General features: G+C 39.8%; 1 protein-coding gene across 1 annotated transcript in view; it reads left to right on the forward strand.

Annotated features, from left to right (window-relative positions):
• The window catches only part of HLCS (holocarboxylase synthetase), a 129,852-nt gene that overhangs the window by 42,693 nt on the left and 71,074 nt on the right, over nucleotides 1-16,085 (forward strand). The window contains exon 6 of the mRNA XM_031064058.1: nucleotides 1,465-1,736. Within this exon, the coding sequence (XP_030919918.1) occupies nucleotides 1,465-1,736 (272 nt within the window). The remainder of the gene's footprint in view (nucleotides 1-1,464; nucleotides 1,737-16,085) is intronic.

Genomic DNA, 16,085 nt, shown 5'->3' on the forward strand with positions numbered 1-16,085 from the left:
CCTGCTCCAGGTAGAGCAGTGGGATGTGGAAAGGAGGAGTCATTCTTGCATAGATAACTGTTTATGGGGAGTTTGCTCTCAGTTGGTGGTTTGTGGGTTTCGAGGAGTTGGGCTGGAGCTCAGGCACATCTTCGAGGGCAGGAGAGTTCAGTCCTGCCTTCAGCACCCACACAGGAAATGTATTCCAGTTCCCAGATAGAGCAGTGGTGGGAATGAGGGGTGTGGGTTTGGTTTGGACCTTTTTGTTTAAAAATCAGATCTCTTCCTCTTGGAAATTTGAGGGCAAGTATCACTAGTGCCTTATTTCCAGTCCAATCGAAGCCACACTTTTTTGTGGTTTAATTTATCGCATAGAAGACAACTTCAACTGTCTGAAATTTAAGCTGCACACTGAGCAGAAAGTCCCAGAATCTGTGTTTGTGGCTGTTCCTAAAGTTGTGGCAAACATGTCATAACAAACCTCTCAAAGCAGAGTTTATCTCCAGAAAGGGTGAATGTGGAGCAGTTGTGCAGGGTGTCACCACAGGGGTACTCGCAGTAGTAAATCATCCCTCGGCTGAAGGTGTGACCTGCTTTAGCAGATCCTCCACTGAGAAATCAGCAAATGGTTTTTTGAACTGCTGGTTTAGCCTTCAAACTGAGTCTTAGTTGTGGGAAATGGATTTGTGGGGAATTTTTAAAGTTTGACAGAAGGCTCACACAGTGTGTGCATCTGTGTGCAGACCTTGAGACAAGAAATGCTGAACTAGAAATGCCCTGGGATAGGACAGGCATTGCTGAGAGAGAAATGGAGCTGGAAACAAGTTTCAAAGGATGGTTTTGTAAATAAGACTGGATACTTTGGAGAAATAGAACTGTGAAAGATGAATTGTGGGACCCATGAAGGGTAATTTTAGATAATTGGCTTTAGGGCATTTACAGCATGGTGTGGCTAAAGCTGATAGGCCAAGAAATACTTAGAGAGTATTGTAATTAGGAAACAATTGGCTTCTGATTGTGATGGAGTGAATTATAACATCTGTATTGTCTCACCCTTCTCATGAGACTGAAAATGGAATAAAAGTTTTTCAAACACTTCTCAGCTGCCCCATCTCTGGGTCAGAAAAAGGTTTAATCCAACACTTAGTGCTGGACTAAAGGGTTTCCTTCCTCCAGCAGAGGATCTCAGCACAGTGAGAAGCCTGCAAGGTGCAGATGAGTGTGTGCACTCCATGCTTCAGTGTGTAGGAAGAGCACTGCACACCCTGCTACAGAGAAAAATTAAACTTAATTAATCCTCAAAGGAGCGTGGTCTCAACTCTAGAACAGCGTCAAGTGCAAGCAGCAGAACTTTGTTTTTGAAGAGGAAAAAATTTCCCTGTTTTGAAGTAGAAGATTGCTTGAATGAAAACATATTGGGAGGAATGTTGGTGTGTCCTCACATGGGGTGATCTGTCTTTCTCTTGTTGTTGCCCTCGCCCACAGGAAATCCATCTTGCTTTCCTGAAATGGCTGGAGGGGAACGTGGATGCTGAGGGGCTGCGGGCATCCAGCAAGGTGTCCCTGAAGTTTGTTTCATCCTGTGAGTCCAAGGTGGAGGTGACTCCATCCCTCGTGCCCGTGATCACGGAGATGGGGAGCTTCTCCTCAGAGCATTTCAGCCTCCAGACCTACCAGCAGCATCTCCACACCAAGAAGCTGGGGAAGATCCTTCTCTTCACTGAGGTGACCACGACAACCATGAATCTTCTGGACGGGTAAGATGGGGACCCAGGGCATCCTGAGTTAATTTTCTGATTGGGAATTGTTAATTGTGGTGACACACAGTGTTCAGAGAGAGACTGGACGCGAAGTAAAGAACTTTGGAATTCGTAATTGTGGTAACACGCAATGCTCAGAGAGAAGCTGGACATGAAGTGGAGAGCTTTATGTTCATGGAGTATTGATTGATAATACATAAAATACTGAGCCATAAAGGGTGGGGAAAGCTGGAAACTGGATATGAAACGGAGAACTTTGTGTTCACAGGATATTAATTGATAATATATAAAATACTGAGCCATAAAGGGTGGGGAAAGCTGGAAGCTGGATATGAAATGGAGAACTTTGTGTTCACAGAATATGAATTGATAATGTATAAAATACAGAGCCATAAAGGGTGGGGAAAGCTGGAAACTGGATATGAAATGGAGAACTTTGTGTTCACAGGATATTAATTGATGATATATAAAATACTAAGCCATAAAGGGTGGGGAAAGCTGGAAACTGGATATGAAATGGAGAACTTTGTGTTCACAGGATATGAACTGATAATATATAAAATACTGAGCCATAAAGGATGGAGAAGGTTGAGTGGGACAACTTATTGCTTGGTAGTGGAGTTTAATCTTTATTCCTCTGAACATCACCGTAAGAAAATTTGATTTAATAAATATTCATATTTAGGAGATTAAATACATTCTGTAGTGCAAATTATTATCTCAGCCTTTTACTTGAGAGGGCTGACACCAAGCAGGTTGTGCCCCTAATTTTAACCTTCCTGTTTTCTCTCATTTCTTTTGCTGAATATTTCCCTAAAATGCTCTTTAGTGCTTGGTTTGTGTTTTTAAAACATGGATTAGGGCTCTGCTAGAGGTTCTTCCATCATCACACAGATGACCCTTGTGAATGAGCTGTGGGATACCTTAGAGAAGGTTCTTCATTAGAGTTTAAATGGGATTAAGTGATAGGAAAATCACAGTTACTAAATCTCAGCCTGCACTCTGTGTACAAAGGCTGTACTGTCGTGTTTAGTGGAAATTTGGTGGAAAAAATCCGTCCTGGGGAAGTTGTTGCTCTTCGGGACAGAAACTCCAAGCCTGCAGCTGTAAATTCTTGTGGCAGCTAGTTTTGAATATCAGGGTTAATTTACCTGAAGAAATTGCAGATGAATTTTACAGGTGAAAAACAACCTCAGGAATTTTGTTTGGGATTTTTTTCTTTAATCTAATTTAAATTGTCTTGAGTGTTGTTGTCACTGAAGAGTTAACCAACAATAATGGCTTCAGTCCTCAGCCTGAGAGCCTAAATTGCAATTTATGGACAAATACAAATTTCAATTCCAAACCATTCCTTGTGTGTTCAAACATCCACACATTAAACAAAAAGTTGCTGTCTAACTTTGCCAATCCTCTCCTCCAGATTGAATCCTGCAGCTGATTTTGCAGAGATAGAGACTTGCCAGTTTGATAAGAGGCCATGGAGAGTTATCTTATAGAAATTCAGTTATTTGTAGCATTTACTGCTTCATTTTTAGAGCTCACAGCATGTTCAGCCCACAGGGTTGGAAGGAGGACTGTGAAGACATGGGTGATAATTGAATAAATCAAGAGGTTTATTTTCTCCGTTTGTTTTGGTTCTCAGAAACTTTGTTCCAACATCTCAGTAAAATGAAGTGTTTAATTCAGAGTTTTGGGGTTTGATTTGGATCAAGCTAAATAGAATTTGTGAATGATTAATTATCAAGGCAAGGGAGATGAGAGAAGTGGTCTTGATTTTTCAGGTATGTTTAAAAGTTGCTATTTTATATTAAGTAATCCAGATACAATGAAGTGCTCACAGATGTAGGTCTTCAAGATTTCCCCCATCATGATGAGGCTTAAATAGTTAATTTTCAGGTAAGTTGTGAACTACAAATACTGACTCTACATATCTGAGGCTTAAATAGTTAATTTTCAGGTAAGTTGTAAACTACGAGTTACATATCTACATATCTTATGCTAGGAAGATGGTCCTAGGCAGATCATAATTTGCATTATTAATTTATTAATAATCAATCTTAAATTTCTCTTACAAAAATACTTCTATTAAGTTAAAATAATTGTCTTAAGTACTATGGTTGATGTTGTAGATACTCTGTGGTCATGGATAGTGGAATAATGTAATCCTTGTGATTTGCAGTTCAGTGAAGAACCCTGAGATTTAAATGATAATATTTCATAAATCCCTAGAAATTGGTGCAAAAATCAGGTAATTTTTATTGAGGGAAAAAGTTTTCAGGTTTTTAAGGTGCTTCCAAAGGAACCACCTTAAGGTGTTTGTGTCTAATTGCCAGTTCTGAATGAAAGGAAAATACATCTCGGGAAAAATAATTCTCTTTGCTTGAAGAAAAATTAGTTACTTATTGATCCTTCAGGATTCCCAGAAAAATATTGCAACACTTTATCTAATCAGGCATTGCATGCTCTGGTAGGGTCTCCCAAATTTGTCTCAAATTTTACCAAGTTTTGATGGTTAAAAATAAACATGCACCTCAAGAACTTAATGAATAGCATTTGTTATATATTGTTTAATTAGTAAATTATCAAAAAATTTCAGCATTTAACTTCTGTCTCTTTGGATTTTCTCATACCTCTCCCACCAACTGGATGCCAAATTTTTATTTTCCTTTGCCAAATTAGGGTCTCTCAAATTTTACCAAGTTTTGTTGGTTAAAAATATACAGACACCTCAAGACCTTAATGAATCGGATTTGTTGTAGTAGATTATCCAAAAAAGTCAGCATTTAACTTCTGCCGCTTCGCATTTTCTCATACCTCTCCCACCAACTGGATGCCAAATTTTTATTTTCCTTTGCCAAATTAGGGTCTCTCAAATTTTACCAAGTTTTGATAGTTAAAAATAAACATGCACCTCAAGAACTTAATGAATAGCATTTGTTATAAATTGTTGAATTAGTAAATTATCCAAAAAAGTCAGCATTTAACTTCTGCCGCTTCGCATTTTCTCATACCTCTCCCACCAATTGGATGCCAAACTTTTATTTCCCTTTGCCAAATTAGGGTCTCTCAAATTTTACCAAGTTTTGTTGGGTTAAAAATATAAAGACACCTCAAGAACTTAATGAATAGGATTTGTTGTAAATTGTTTAATTAGTAGAGTATCCAAAAAGTTCAGCATTTAACTTCTGCTGCTTCGGATTTTCTCATACTGGATGCCAAACTTCTATTTCCCGTTTCCAAATTAGGGTCTCTCAAATTTTACCAAGTTTTGTTGGGTTAAAAATATAAAGACACCTCAAGAACTTAATGAATAGGATTTGTTGTAAATTGTTTAATTAGTAGAGTATCCAAAAAATTCAGCATTTAACTTCTGCTGCTTCGAATTTTCTCATACTGGATGCCAAACTTCTATTTCCCGTTTCCAAATTAGGGTCTCTCAAATTTTACCAAGTTTTGTTTGATTAAAAATATACAGACACCTGAAGAACTTAATAAATGGGATTTGTTGTAGTAGATTATCCAAAAAAGTGAGCATTTAACTTCTGTCACTTCGCATTTTCACATACCTCTCCCACCAACTGGATGCCAAACTTCTATTTTCCTTCGCCAAATTAGGGTCTCTCAAATTTTACCAAGTTTTGTTGGATTAAAAATGTACAGATACCTCAAGAACGTAATGAATGGGATTTGTTGTAAATTGTTGAATTAGTAAATTATCCAAAAAATTCAGCATTTAACTTCTGTCGCCTCGCATTTTCACATACCTCTCCCACCAACTGGATGCCAAACTTCCATCTCCCTTTTCTGCCTCCCCAAATTTCCATAACCCCCCAAAAAAATGAAGAGATGGAAGGGGGAAAAGGGGGCTGGAATTAATTTAATGGCTGAGCAAGCTCACAGTGGAGAAACAGCCGGAGCCTAATAGGGGCCTTTGTCTGCATTTCCACCCTGGCTGGGAACGTGCCAGTCAAAAGTCAGGCAGGAGGAACAGGTGGGAACTATTAGACCTGTCATAAAGTTTGAAAAATTGATTCTGGAGGCTGAGGGAATAGATTGGACTTGACAGTGTTGTCCTAAAGATTCTAAGGGAAAGTTGTGTTGTTTAATTTGGGATCCCTTGATTGTTCATTAGCTCTCCAGATGGTGGCTGGGGAGTTTGGTGCTCACTGTACTGTCCCTGGCCTGTATTTGTGTGTCCTGAGGTCACAGCAAAGTGGGAATTCACCTGTAGGTGCCCAAAGTTTAATGGCGTTGGCCTAGTTGTCAAATAAAAATTCCTAAAAACGTCATATGTTGTTCTAAATGATCAATATTCATTCTGTGATTTCATGTTGAAAGTCCTTTCAGGCTATTTTTTAAAGCACTGCAACTTTTATTTCTCAAACTGAAATTTCAAATCCTCCCCAAACATCGTTTTCTTTCTCTAGTCGGAAATTCTTTCTGTGAGTTTCAGAAACCTTTTCTTCCCAGATGTTTTTCCAAATGCCACCTGAGCAGGTTAGCCCTGCCAGAAACAGTTCCACCTTCCGTGGCTCCTCAGAGCATCCCTGGGAGTGCAGGTTTTAAAATGAAACCACTGTTTTTGAGGCTGCATCTGGTGTAGTGATACAAGTGTTACATTATAGACTTAAAATGTGTATATATATATATGTATATATATAGTGTATATATACATTATACACTTACTACACTCATAAGGGTTGAGATTAACAAAGAAATATTTCTATTTCTGATATTTCTACGCACTCTAATTGGCTGGAATGGTTTCACGAGTATTTCACTAAAATTAAATTAATGAGATAGAAATTTCAGTTTTGTTCTTTGTCTTAGATCCTGTTTCAGTGTTTTAGTTGGCAGAAAATATGATTTACACGTGACTAAGCCAGCATGGGATATATTCTGTAAGACATGCCATCGTGGATCCCTTTCCCCCAATATTTAAGAAGCACAAAGTGCCATTGTTAGGGAAAGTTTGACACAAAAGTGGTGAATTTTAGTGGAAGTGAAATGTGGGCTGAGGTTCCTTTCATAACTGCTGAATAGGATATTTAAATAAAATGTCAGTTGAGAATAAACAATTTCCAAACAGCTACAAGCTTTGCAGAAGAAAGTCCTTTCTGTCATTGGTGTCCTTTTACTTTTCTGGATTCATACTGCTGAATTTTGAAAAGCTGAACTGCAGCTCTAATTTTGGGAAGTGGGCATGAAGACTTATTTTATTTGAAAACTCTTGGTTTGTTTGGATTGAAATGTGGATGATGAAGATGCAGGTCTGAGTTAAGGAAAACCAGTGTGTAATTGAAGGAGATGGGAATGGCACTTCAGGGGCAAACAAGCTGAGATTGACAAACTGTGTTAGGGACTGGGGGATTTTTAATTTGATTTTCAAGTCCTTGTGATGTTTTACTCTGTGTTTAGTTATTCCTTGCACCTTGATGATGCCCCTTACTCTCCATTCAAACTGTATTTTTAAAAAACTGAGTGACTGTTACGAGCTTTAAGACCTCTTCCCACCCAAACCATTCCATGGTTCCATGATAATCTTTGTGTTTTAGCATGGTGAGACTCTCCCAGTACATTTTTAGCCTGCTAAAAATGAGTGTTTTGTCACAAACATTAACAGTTTTATAAATTAACCTCCTCCACCCTCTTCCCTCAGGAATTTTGGCTGGGGAGTTGGAGAATACCATGGTGTGCAGGAAGGATTCTTCCTTGCAGGAAAGGTGCCTTTCTCTCAGGAAATTGGAAATTTAAATAGGAAATTATAAAACCATGTGCTGTTCAGTAGATTAGATGCATTTTAACACTGTGTATCTCCTATACTCAATCTTTTCTGCAGCTACACAACCCAAAAATATTTTGTCAGTTTGGATATCGAGGTCACAATAGTTCATATTGCCTTTAAAAACTCAGATCCCTTGATTTTGTGAAACTGTAGGATGGGATAGGAATGCTTTACTTGATTAATGTCTTACTTATAATCCAAAGTTTGGTACTAAGGGCATTAGATCTGCTCTTTATATTCCTAGATATAGGAGTATATATACATGTATGTATATCATATTGCTTCATTATTTACATCACTTTTATTACTAACTTTTAAGCTTCCATTTCTTAATTTATTGAAATGGTTGAAGGATTTTTTTATCCTCAAAACAAAAAAAGTTGATGCATTAAATAGCTGCTGCTGTGCTTTTCTTCCTTAAGGGTGTTTTTTTATAGGCAGTATTTTGTGCCTTCCTTTGGTGCTAAAGGCCAGCTCAAATAGCAGAGTAAAGTTTGTTTCTCTTAAATCAAATCAAATTAAGTTCAATTCAGTAGGGTTTTTTTGCTAATTTAGTTTTAAATGTATAATATTTCATACTTTATTGTGCCATTCATTTACGGGCAGCGCTTTGCACCAGCCAGTGCTGGAGGAAGCTCAGCCTGATAACCAAAGATCCACGCAGGAATTTTGGAATTTTTGTGACACAGCCACGAGTCTGTTCCTTCCCTGGAAGAACTGGGAAGTTTTTGGCGCTGATTTGGTCCTGTGCCATTCCCAGACTCTTCCCTGCCGTACCATTTTCCACGACACGCTTGCTGAAGGATTTCTCTATTGGGATTTGGCGTCTCCTTTGCGTCACTTTCCCCTGATTTTCTCTCCACCTGTCGTGCACCATTCCTGAGGGCACCGAACAATCAGGTCCCTATTTTCCTGTCACGCACCTTGTGTGCCCGATTTTCCATGGAACTGAAGGCAAAATGTGCCCTTCTTTCTTTTTTTTTTTTTTTTTTGTTGTGTAAGATCAGTGGATTTTCTTCCTGTTAAAGGAGTGGGCCCCCTGCTTGCAGTGCAGAGGGAGGTTTGGCATTCCCAGAGGGAATTGAGTCATAAAATAAAGATTCCCGTTTGGCAGAGCAATTAACCCGTGCTGAACTCCGATGGGAGATTGGGTTTCCCTGCTGCTGGAAGTTCCTGAACAATGCCCATTATCACAGGGACAACAACACAGCCCCAGCAGCCTGCAATCTGAGGGGAAAATGTTCTTTAAATCTGGGGGAATTGTTCCTTAAATCTGGGGGAATTGCTCTTGAAATCTGGGGGGAAATGTTCTTTGAATCTGAGGGGAAATGTTCCTTAAATCTGAGGGGAATTGTTCCTTAAATCTGAGGGAAAATCTTCTTTAAATCTGGGGGAATTGTTCCTTAAATCTGAGGGGAAATGTTCTTTAAATCTGGGGGTGAATGTTCTTTAAATCTGAGGAGAATAATTCCTTAAACCTGAGGGGAATTGTTCTTTCAATCTGGGGGGAAATGTTCCTTAAATCTGGGGGAATTGTTCCTTAAATCTGGGGGGAAATGTTCTTTAAATCTCACGGGAGTCATTCCTTAAATCTGAGTGGAATTCCTCCTTAAATCTGAAGGGAATCGTTCTTTAAATCTGAGGGGAATTGCTCTTTAAATCTGGGGGGAAATATTCTTTAAATCTGGAGGGAATTGTTCTTCAAATCTGAGGGGAATCATTCCTTAAATTTAAGGGGAATCATTCCTTGGAATCTGAGGGGAATTGTTCCTTAAATTTAAGGGGAATCTTTCTTTAAATCTGAGGGGAATAATTCCTTAAATCTGGGGGGAATGGTTTTTTAAATCTGTGCGGAATTGTTCTTTAAATCTGAGGTGAATCGTTCCTTAAATCTGAGCGGAATTGTTCTTTAAATCTGAGGGGGATAATTTCTTAAATTTGAGGGGAATCATTCTTTAAATCTGAGAGAAACATTAATTAAATTTAAGGGGAATTACTCCTTAAATATGAGGTGAATCTTTCTTTAAATCTGCGGGGAATGATTTCTTTAATTTGAGGGGAATCATTCTTTAAATCAGAGGGAAATAATTGCTTAAATCTGAGTGGAATGATTCTTTAAATCTGAGGGGAATTGTTCCTTAAATCTGAGGGGAATTGTTTTTTAAATCTGGGGGGAGTCTTTCCTTAAATCTGAGGGGAATCCTTCCTAAATTTGAGGTGAGTTGTTCTTTAAATTCGAGGGGAATCATTCCTTGAATCTTGAGGGGAATCCTTCTTTAAATCTGAGGGGAATCATTCCTTTAATCTGAGCAGAATAATTCCTTAAATCTGAGGGGAATTGTTCTTTAAATCTGAGGGGAACAATTTATTAAATCTGAGAGGAATAATTCCTTAAATCTTAGGGGAATCGTTCCTTAAATCTGAGGGAAACCCTGGCAGGCTGCACAGCTAAAACAAGAGTGAAGGAATGGTCATGGCAGGGTTTCAGTCACATTTTGCTGGTTTGTTTTACACGGTGCTGTTTTCATGCCTGCATTTGAAACCAGGAATTTGGTAATAAAGTGAAAAAAATGAATGCTGAAGTTTCAAATCATGGCAGCTTTTTGAAGAGGAGGATTAGCTTGAAGCATATGATCCACGTAGCTGAATACAATATGCCATAATACATATGATATCTTGTTATAAGTAATATTAAATGCAACATATTATGTGTATATTATTGCTGTTGGTTTGCAAATTCCATGGCTGTCAATTTTGCTCTTGAATTGTAACTTTTATTTTGGAAAAGGAAATGCTGCCTAAGCTTAAACTGCCCAGAAGTACTCAGGGATTAATATTTGTACTTCATTGAGAAAGATATCATTCTCTCCTTCAAATAGCCAACTTTGCCTTTTCACATGAACTCAGATCAGAATATAGTCTTAAATGAAGTCATGTGCTTCTAAAAATAACTTTAAAACCTCAAACCCAGTCATAAATCAGTCTAGGACAGTGTATGGACTTAAAAAGGGGAGGGTATGGCATAGAAAAACTAGGTATGTTATTAATCATGGAGTCATGGGTGGTTTACGTTGGAAAGGGACCCTAAAGCCCATTCAGTGCCACCCCTGCCATGGCAGGGACACCTCCCACTGTGCCAGGCTGCTCCAGCCCCAGTGTCCAGCCTGGCCTTGGGCACTGCCAGGGATCCAGGGGCAGCCACAGCTGCTCTGGGCACCCTGTGCCAGGGCCTGCCCGCTAATAATAGGATCAGAGGAATCAACTTCCTCACTCCCTGAGTAACCTCATGGAGTAGCCTGAACCTTGGAAAAATCCTGGATTTGTTTTTCCCCCCAAACTTCTCCATTAGAGTTGTTCTAATCATCAGACTAATGAAGGAATGTATTGCCAGTGTTGGATTCAGATAAAACAGAATAACACTTAGGCATCCAAGTGATTTGATAATGGGTTTGATTAATAGATTGCTGCCCATATGGTGGACTGGGACATTTCACAAGGGATGGAGGGACAGGACAAGGGAGAATGGCCTTCAACTGAAGGAGGGCAGGGTTAGGTGGGATATTGGGAATTAGGAATTGTTCCCTGGCAGGGTGGGCAGGGCTGGGATGGAATTCCATCCCTGGATCCCTGGCAGTGCCCAAGGCCAGGTTGGACACTGGGGCTGGAGCAGCCTGGGACAGTGGGAGGTGTCCCTGCCATGGCAGGGGTGGCACTGGGTGGGATTTGAGGTCCCTTCTACCCCAAACCATTCTGGGATTCCATGAAAGATCCAAAGGCTGAACTACAACCACAAAGGCAGAATGATTCTCTGGAGATTTCAGTGAAAAGAGCAGGAGTAAATTTATTAGGAGCTCAAAGTTTGATCACAGTTTTCCATTTTGCACATCTCCATCTCCTTCCTTTTGTAAGGGAAAAAAAAAAAAGAAAAATTAAGAAAAAGAAGGTGGATTACCTATGGAAGCAAAGTAGGAGCTGGGAAGCAAAGCATGGCTGCTTGGGGAAGTTCACACAGCACCTGTTCTGGTGTGGTTAAGAATAAATACACTGATTTTTGTTTATTCTTATGCTGCCAGTCAGAAGAGAGTGATTTGATTTTAGAATTAATTTCAAGTGCTTGTTTTACAAAGCCAAAAGCTTTGAAATCTTGTGTAATTTCCAACTTAAGCAGTAGACATAGAAAATCCCACAGAATCTGAATTCTTGCCCTAAATCCCGCTGGCCTAATTTATTTTCACTTATAGTCCTAGTTAAAATATTTTAAGAATCTGTTTGTATTCAAACGAGGTCCTGCATTTATCACACCTCATATCATTGAGCCTGAAATGTCACAGCCTGGAGAATGGTGTGTAAAAAAAAAAGTGAGGTTCCCCCACTGCAGCTTTGTGATCCCCAGGATTGCTATAAAATCCTGTACCTCATGTTGCTCTCCAGAAATTTACTGGCATTGTTCTTTTTGCTGAACTCTTAAACGTAGATGAACGTCCAGAGTTTTTTTGTAAACTTGAACTGACACTATTTTTGCACTTTTTTTTTTTTTACTGATGATATTATCTTACATCAAAAAAAAAAGAAAAAAACCCTTAAGTGTTTTACAGGATTTTTTGCAAACACAAAGCTCTCGTGGCTCGTTGCATTAAGGAGTTGTGGGATGCAGCTATGAAGTGTCCCATGGACATTTTTAATTGGATTTTTATTCAAATGGATCATCAGGCTGAAGAAGATGAAGAGGGAAAAGTGGATAAGGAAGTAAAGGAGGGAGATGGAGCTGACACAGGAAGAAGGAAATAAAAATTCAAGGGAAACAGATTTTTACTGGTTATTCTTAAGCAAATACTCCAAGCTTAATGGAAAATAAATGGGATGTAGGGAGATTGCAGCATTAATTGGAGGACAATCATTGTCAAAGCACTTATCAAACAATTAATGATCACAAGCCCGAGACTCCCTTGATCCATTGGCAGATTGTCAACTGAAATCTAATCAGCTCAGTGCTGAGGTTGGGTTTTTCTGGTTTTTCTGAAGTTAAAGACTGGTAAGAATTCCAGTTAAGCACATGGTGTTTTGTTGGAATTGGGGAGTGAGAGGGAAGAGGAGCACCTTTATTTTGTTTTCACTAAATAATAACTTTGCTTGAGGTCATAACTGAATCTGCAAATGCTGATGCCCTGCTCTGCTGGTTTATTTTTAATCATCCTTTCAGTCTTTCCTTCAGTTATAATAACATTTAAATACCTAATCTGATTCCCACACATTACTTATATTTCCTGCTTTTAAAAATGCAGTTTACAACACATTACCTTGCACTTTTTGGATTTAAAAATACTCACTATATTGCATCTGTTAAGTGTCAATAGAAAAACTTCAGAGTTCAGATGATCTTGAAGGCCTTTCCAACCCAAACCATTCCACGATTCTATGATTTTATGATTTATTAGCAGCAGATAATGTGTAAACTCTGCATGGAGAGTGGTGCCAGATGTGGGAGATGAAAGGAATTGCTGGTGGCCACCTGCTTTAATTCAGCTCTGCTGTGGTGGTTGATGGCATGAAGGGTTCGTGGGCTGCATTCAGAGTCAGCAGAGCGTGGCAGGTTAGCAAGGAGTGATGCTTGTGGAATGCTGGAGAATCCATCTCTTGGAAAAACAGAACCATCACCTCCTGCCAAGGTCTTGAGGAGCAGCTGTGAGGGGATATTTGGGTTTTTCTTGTGGGTGGGAAGTGCCAGAGACCTTTGAGTGTGGAGGTGTTGGAAATTCAGGGCAGTGCTGGGACTGCTGCTGGTTTGCCTGGCTTGTTCTGATCTTAATATTTCTGTCTTTATATCAGCATTGTGCTACCACTAAGTTTAGACTTGGAATCATAAAATGACAGAATTATTAAATTACAGAATGGTTTGGGTTGGAAGGGACCTTAAAACCCACCCAGTGCCACCCCTGCCATGGCAGGGACACCTCCCACTGCCCCAGGCTGCTCCAGTCTGGCCTTGAACACTTCCAGGGATGGGACAAATCTGGTTTTTAATTTCTATTCTATACAAAGCTTGCAAATTGAAGTTTGGAAAGTTTGCAAATTCGCTTTCTGGGGGCAATAAAAAAGAAGTTTTATGTTCATAATATATATATTTCTATTCCCAGTATTTTCCTCACATATTTCCATTTTTTCCTGCAATAAGTAATTTTTATTTCATTTCTTCTTGTTGTTCTTTTTTGTTATTTGGGGGTTTTATTTGTTTGATTTCATGTTTGAGATGGATAAAGTATAACTTCCTCTTGCTGCAGCTTACATAATTAGTACGAATTATTAAAACTAGAAATTGCAGAACTCAAATCTTTCCACAAAAACCCAGATATTTTCTTGCTGAAATAATCCTGATAGTGGCTTTCTGATAGGTAGAAACCAATAAATTAGAAGAAATCAATCTTATTTCTATTAGAAACTCAAATCTTGGCTTTCTTTACACTAGAAAAAAACCTTTTTCTCAGCTATGGGTTGCAGAAATAGCAATTTATGGGGTTTTTTCCCCTTGTGTTTTATACAGAAATAGGAGTAGCCAAGAAGAGGTACAGAAATGCCTTTTTGGGGTGTCTTCAAGAAGAGCTGTAAAACATTGCACACTTAGTGCTGATTGACACCAGAAACCAGAGAGTAAAAGGAGCAGAGAAGCCATTGACTCTGTAGAGTTTTAGTCCAATTTTGGGGAGAAGGATGGAAGGAAAAGGGAAGAATATGGGAGAAAAATCGGCATTTTCTTATTTTACAGAGTCCAGGTCGGTCACTAATGTTGGAATGTGAAATGCAGGGAACTCTCAGAGCTTTGGGCCTGGAAGCCAAAGCTTAGAGTTAAACCCAGGATTTGATCTGAGACCCTGGGAAAGGCTCCCAAACTGAGGTGCTGGAAAGGAGAATGTGGATTTGTAGTTTAAAGCAGAGACAGGTTAAGCTAAGGAAAGGGAAGTTTAGAGTTTTAGAGTTTAAGATAAAGAAAAAATAAAGTAGTTCCAGAGGTTGATGCCTTGTGAACCTGCCCCAGAGCAGAGGCTGGGCAGAGCTACAGAATAAAGCAGGGATTTCTTCAAAGCATCTCCTCCATGGATGCACCTTGGGCAGCACCAGAGCCCAGCCAGGGCTGCACCCAAGATGAACCAAAATGGCCCCAAAATGCACGGCCGGGCACGGGGTCTGTCCCTGGGATCAGTTCTGCTCCATTTGCACCTTGCAGTTCATTGTCCCATTCCAGCTTTAGCCCAGGCAGTCCCACCCTGCTTGTTTTTCTCTCTCCAGCCCACGGTGTTTGTGCTCTTGGGCTGAGATTTGGGTCATTTGTCCTTGGTGCCCAGCTGGAGCAGGAATTGTTTTGTCTCCCTGCTCTGTGCACAGAGCTCACCATCCCATCATATGAAGCTCAGACCCACACACTAAAGCAGCACAGAATGTAAAAAATAGAAAAGCTCAAACCTGAGCCATCAAGGTAAACAAGGAGTTCAGGATGCAGCACTGCAGGTTTGTGTGTCAGAACATGGTTGGCTGAGAAAGCTCACACTGTAACATGGGTCCATGAAACAAAATATTAAAGAATTGGGTCAAAAACATAAATATCCTTGTTGGCAGTGTTTTATTGCTTAATAAATCCTTAAAAGATCTTATAACTAAAGGTCTTGGGACCTTCTGAACGATGCAGTGAAGATGTGAGCTGAACTCACCCTTCCTGCCTATGTAGAAGATAAGAAAAAGAAACCACATCATCAAAAATAAATCAGAAGTCCCATCTCCAGTTCCTTCCAAAACTCCCCACAATGAATTATCACACACTAAGCAGATCCTGTTCCACTCAGGATGCCTGCAGGTTCTTCCTCAGACTCCTCTGGTTTTTATTCCAACATGGCATGGACAGGGAATGTTCAGTAGGAGAGTTTGGGAGTGCAGGTAATTGAAATATTAAGATCCTACCAAATATCCTGTTATTTGTCTAATGCACTGTTGGGGAGTTCAGCACTCAGTGGTCATCAGAACAGATAAAATTATTCATTGATTAATTATATTTCATTAGGAATTGGGGAATAACTGGATAGAAACTGGATCCCTTTCCCTGGGAGGAAAAAGGGAATATTCTCCAGTTGGCTGGGGCTGTAGCAGGGGGTGTTGCTGACAACAGAATTATATTGGTTTGGAGGGAAAATGGGAATTTGCTGTGAGTCCTGAGCTTAATAAACTGGTGTGTGCCAACAGCAGAGGTTAAGAGGGGTGAAAAAGTTCTGTTTTGATGCTTTGCCAAGCTAAGCAGTGAAATACTGTGAGCATGAACCAAGTGAGATGGAATGTGTGGGATTTGGAACCAAAATCCCAGAGAGTGACAATTCCTAAGGGCTGGAGTGTAGATGGGTTTGGAGTGTAGATTCCTTCCTTCCTTCCTTCCTTCCTTCCTTCCTTCCTTCCTTCCTTCCTTCCTTCCTTCCTTCCGCCACTTCCTTCCGCCACTTCCTTCCGCCACTTCCTTCCGCCACTTCCTTCCGCCACTTCCTTCCGCCACTTCCTTCCGCCACTTCCTTCCGCCACTTCCTTCC

This window comes from Geospiza fortis, unplaced genomic scaffold, assembly GCF_000277835.1.
Source record: "Geospiza fortis unplaced genomic scaffold, GeoFor_1.0 scaffold409, whole genome shotgun sequence".
In the NCBI taxonomy this organism is placed as follows: Eukaryota; Metazoa; Chordata; class Aves; order Passeriformes; family Thraupidae; genus Geospiza; species Geospiza fortis.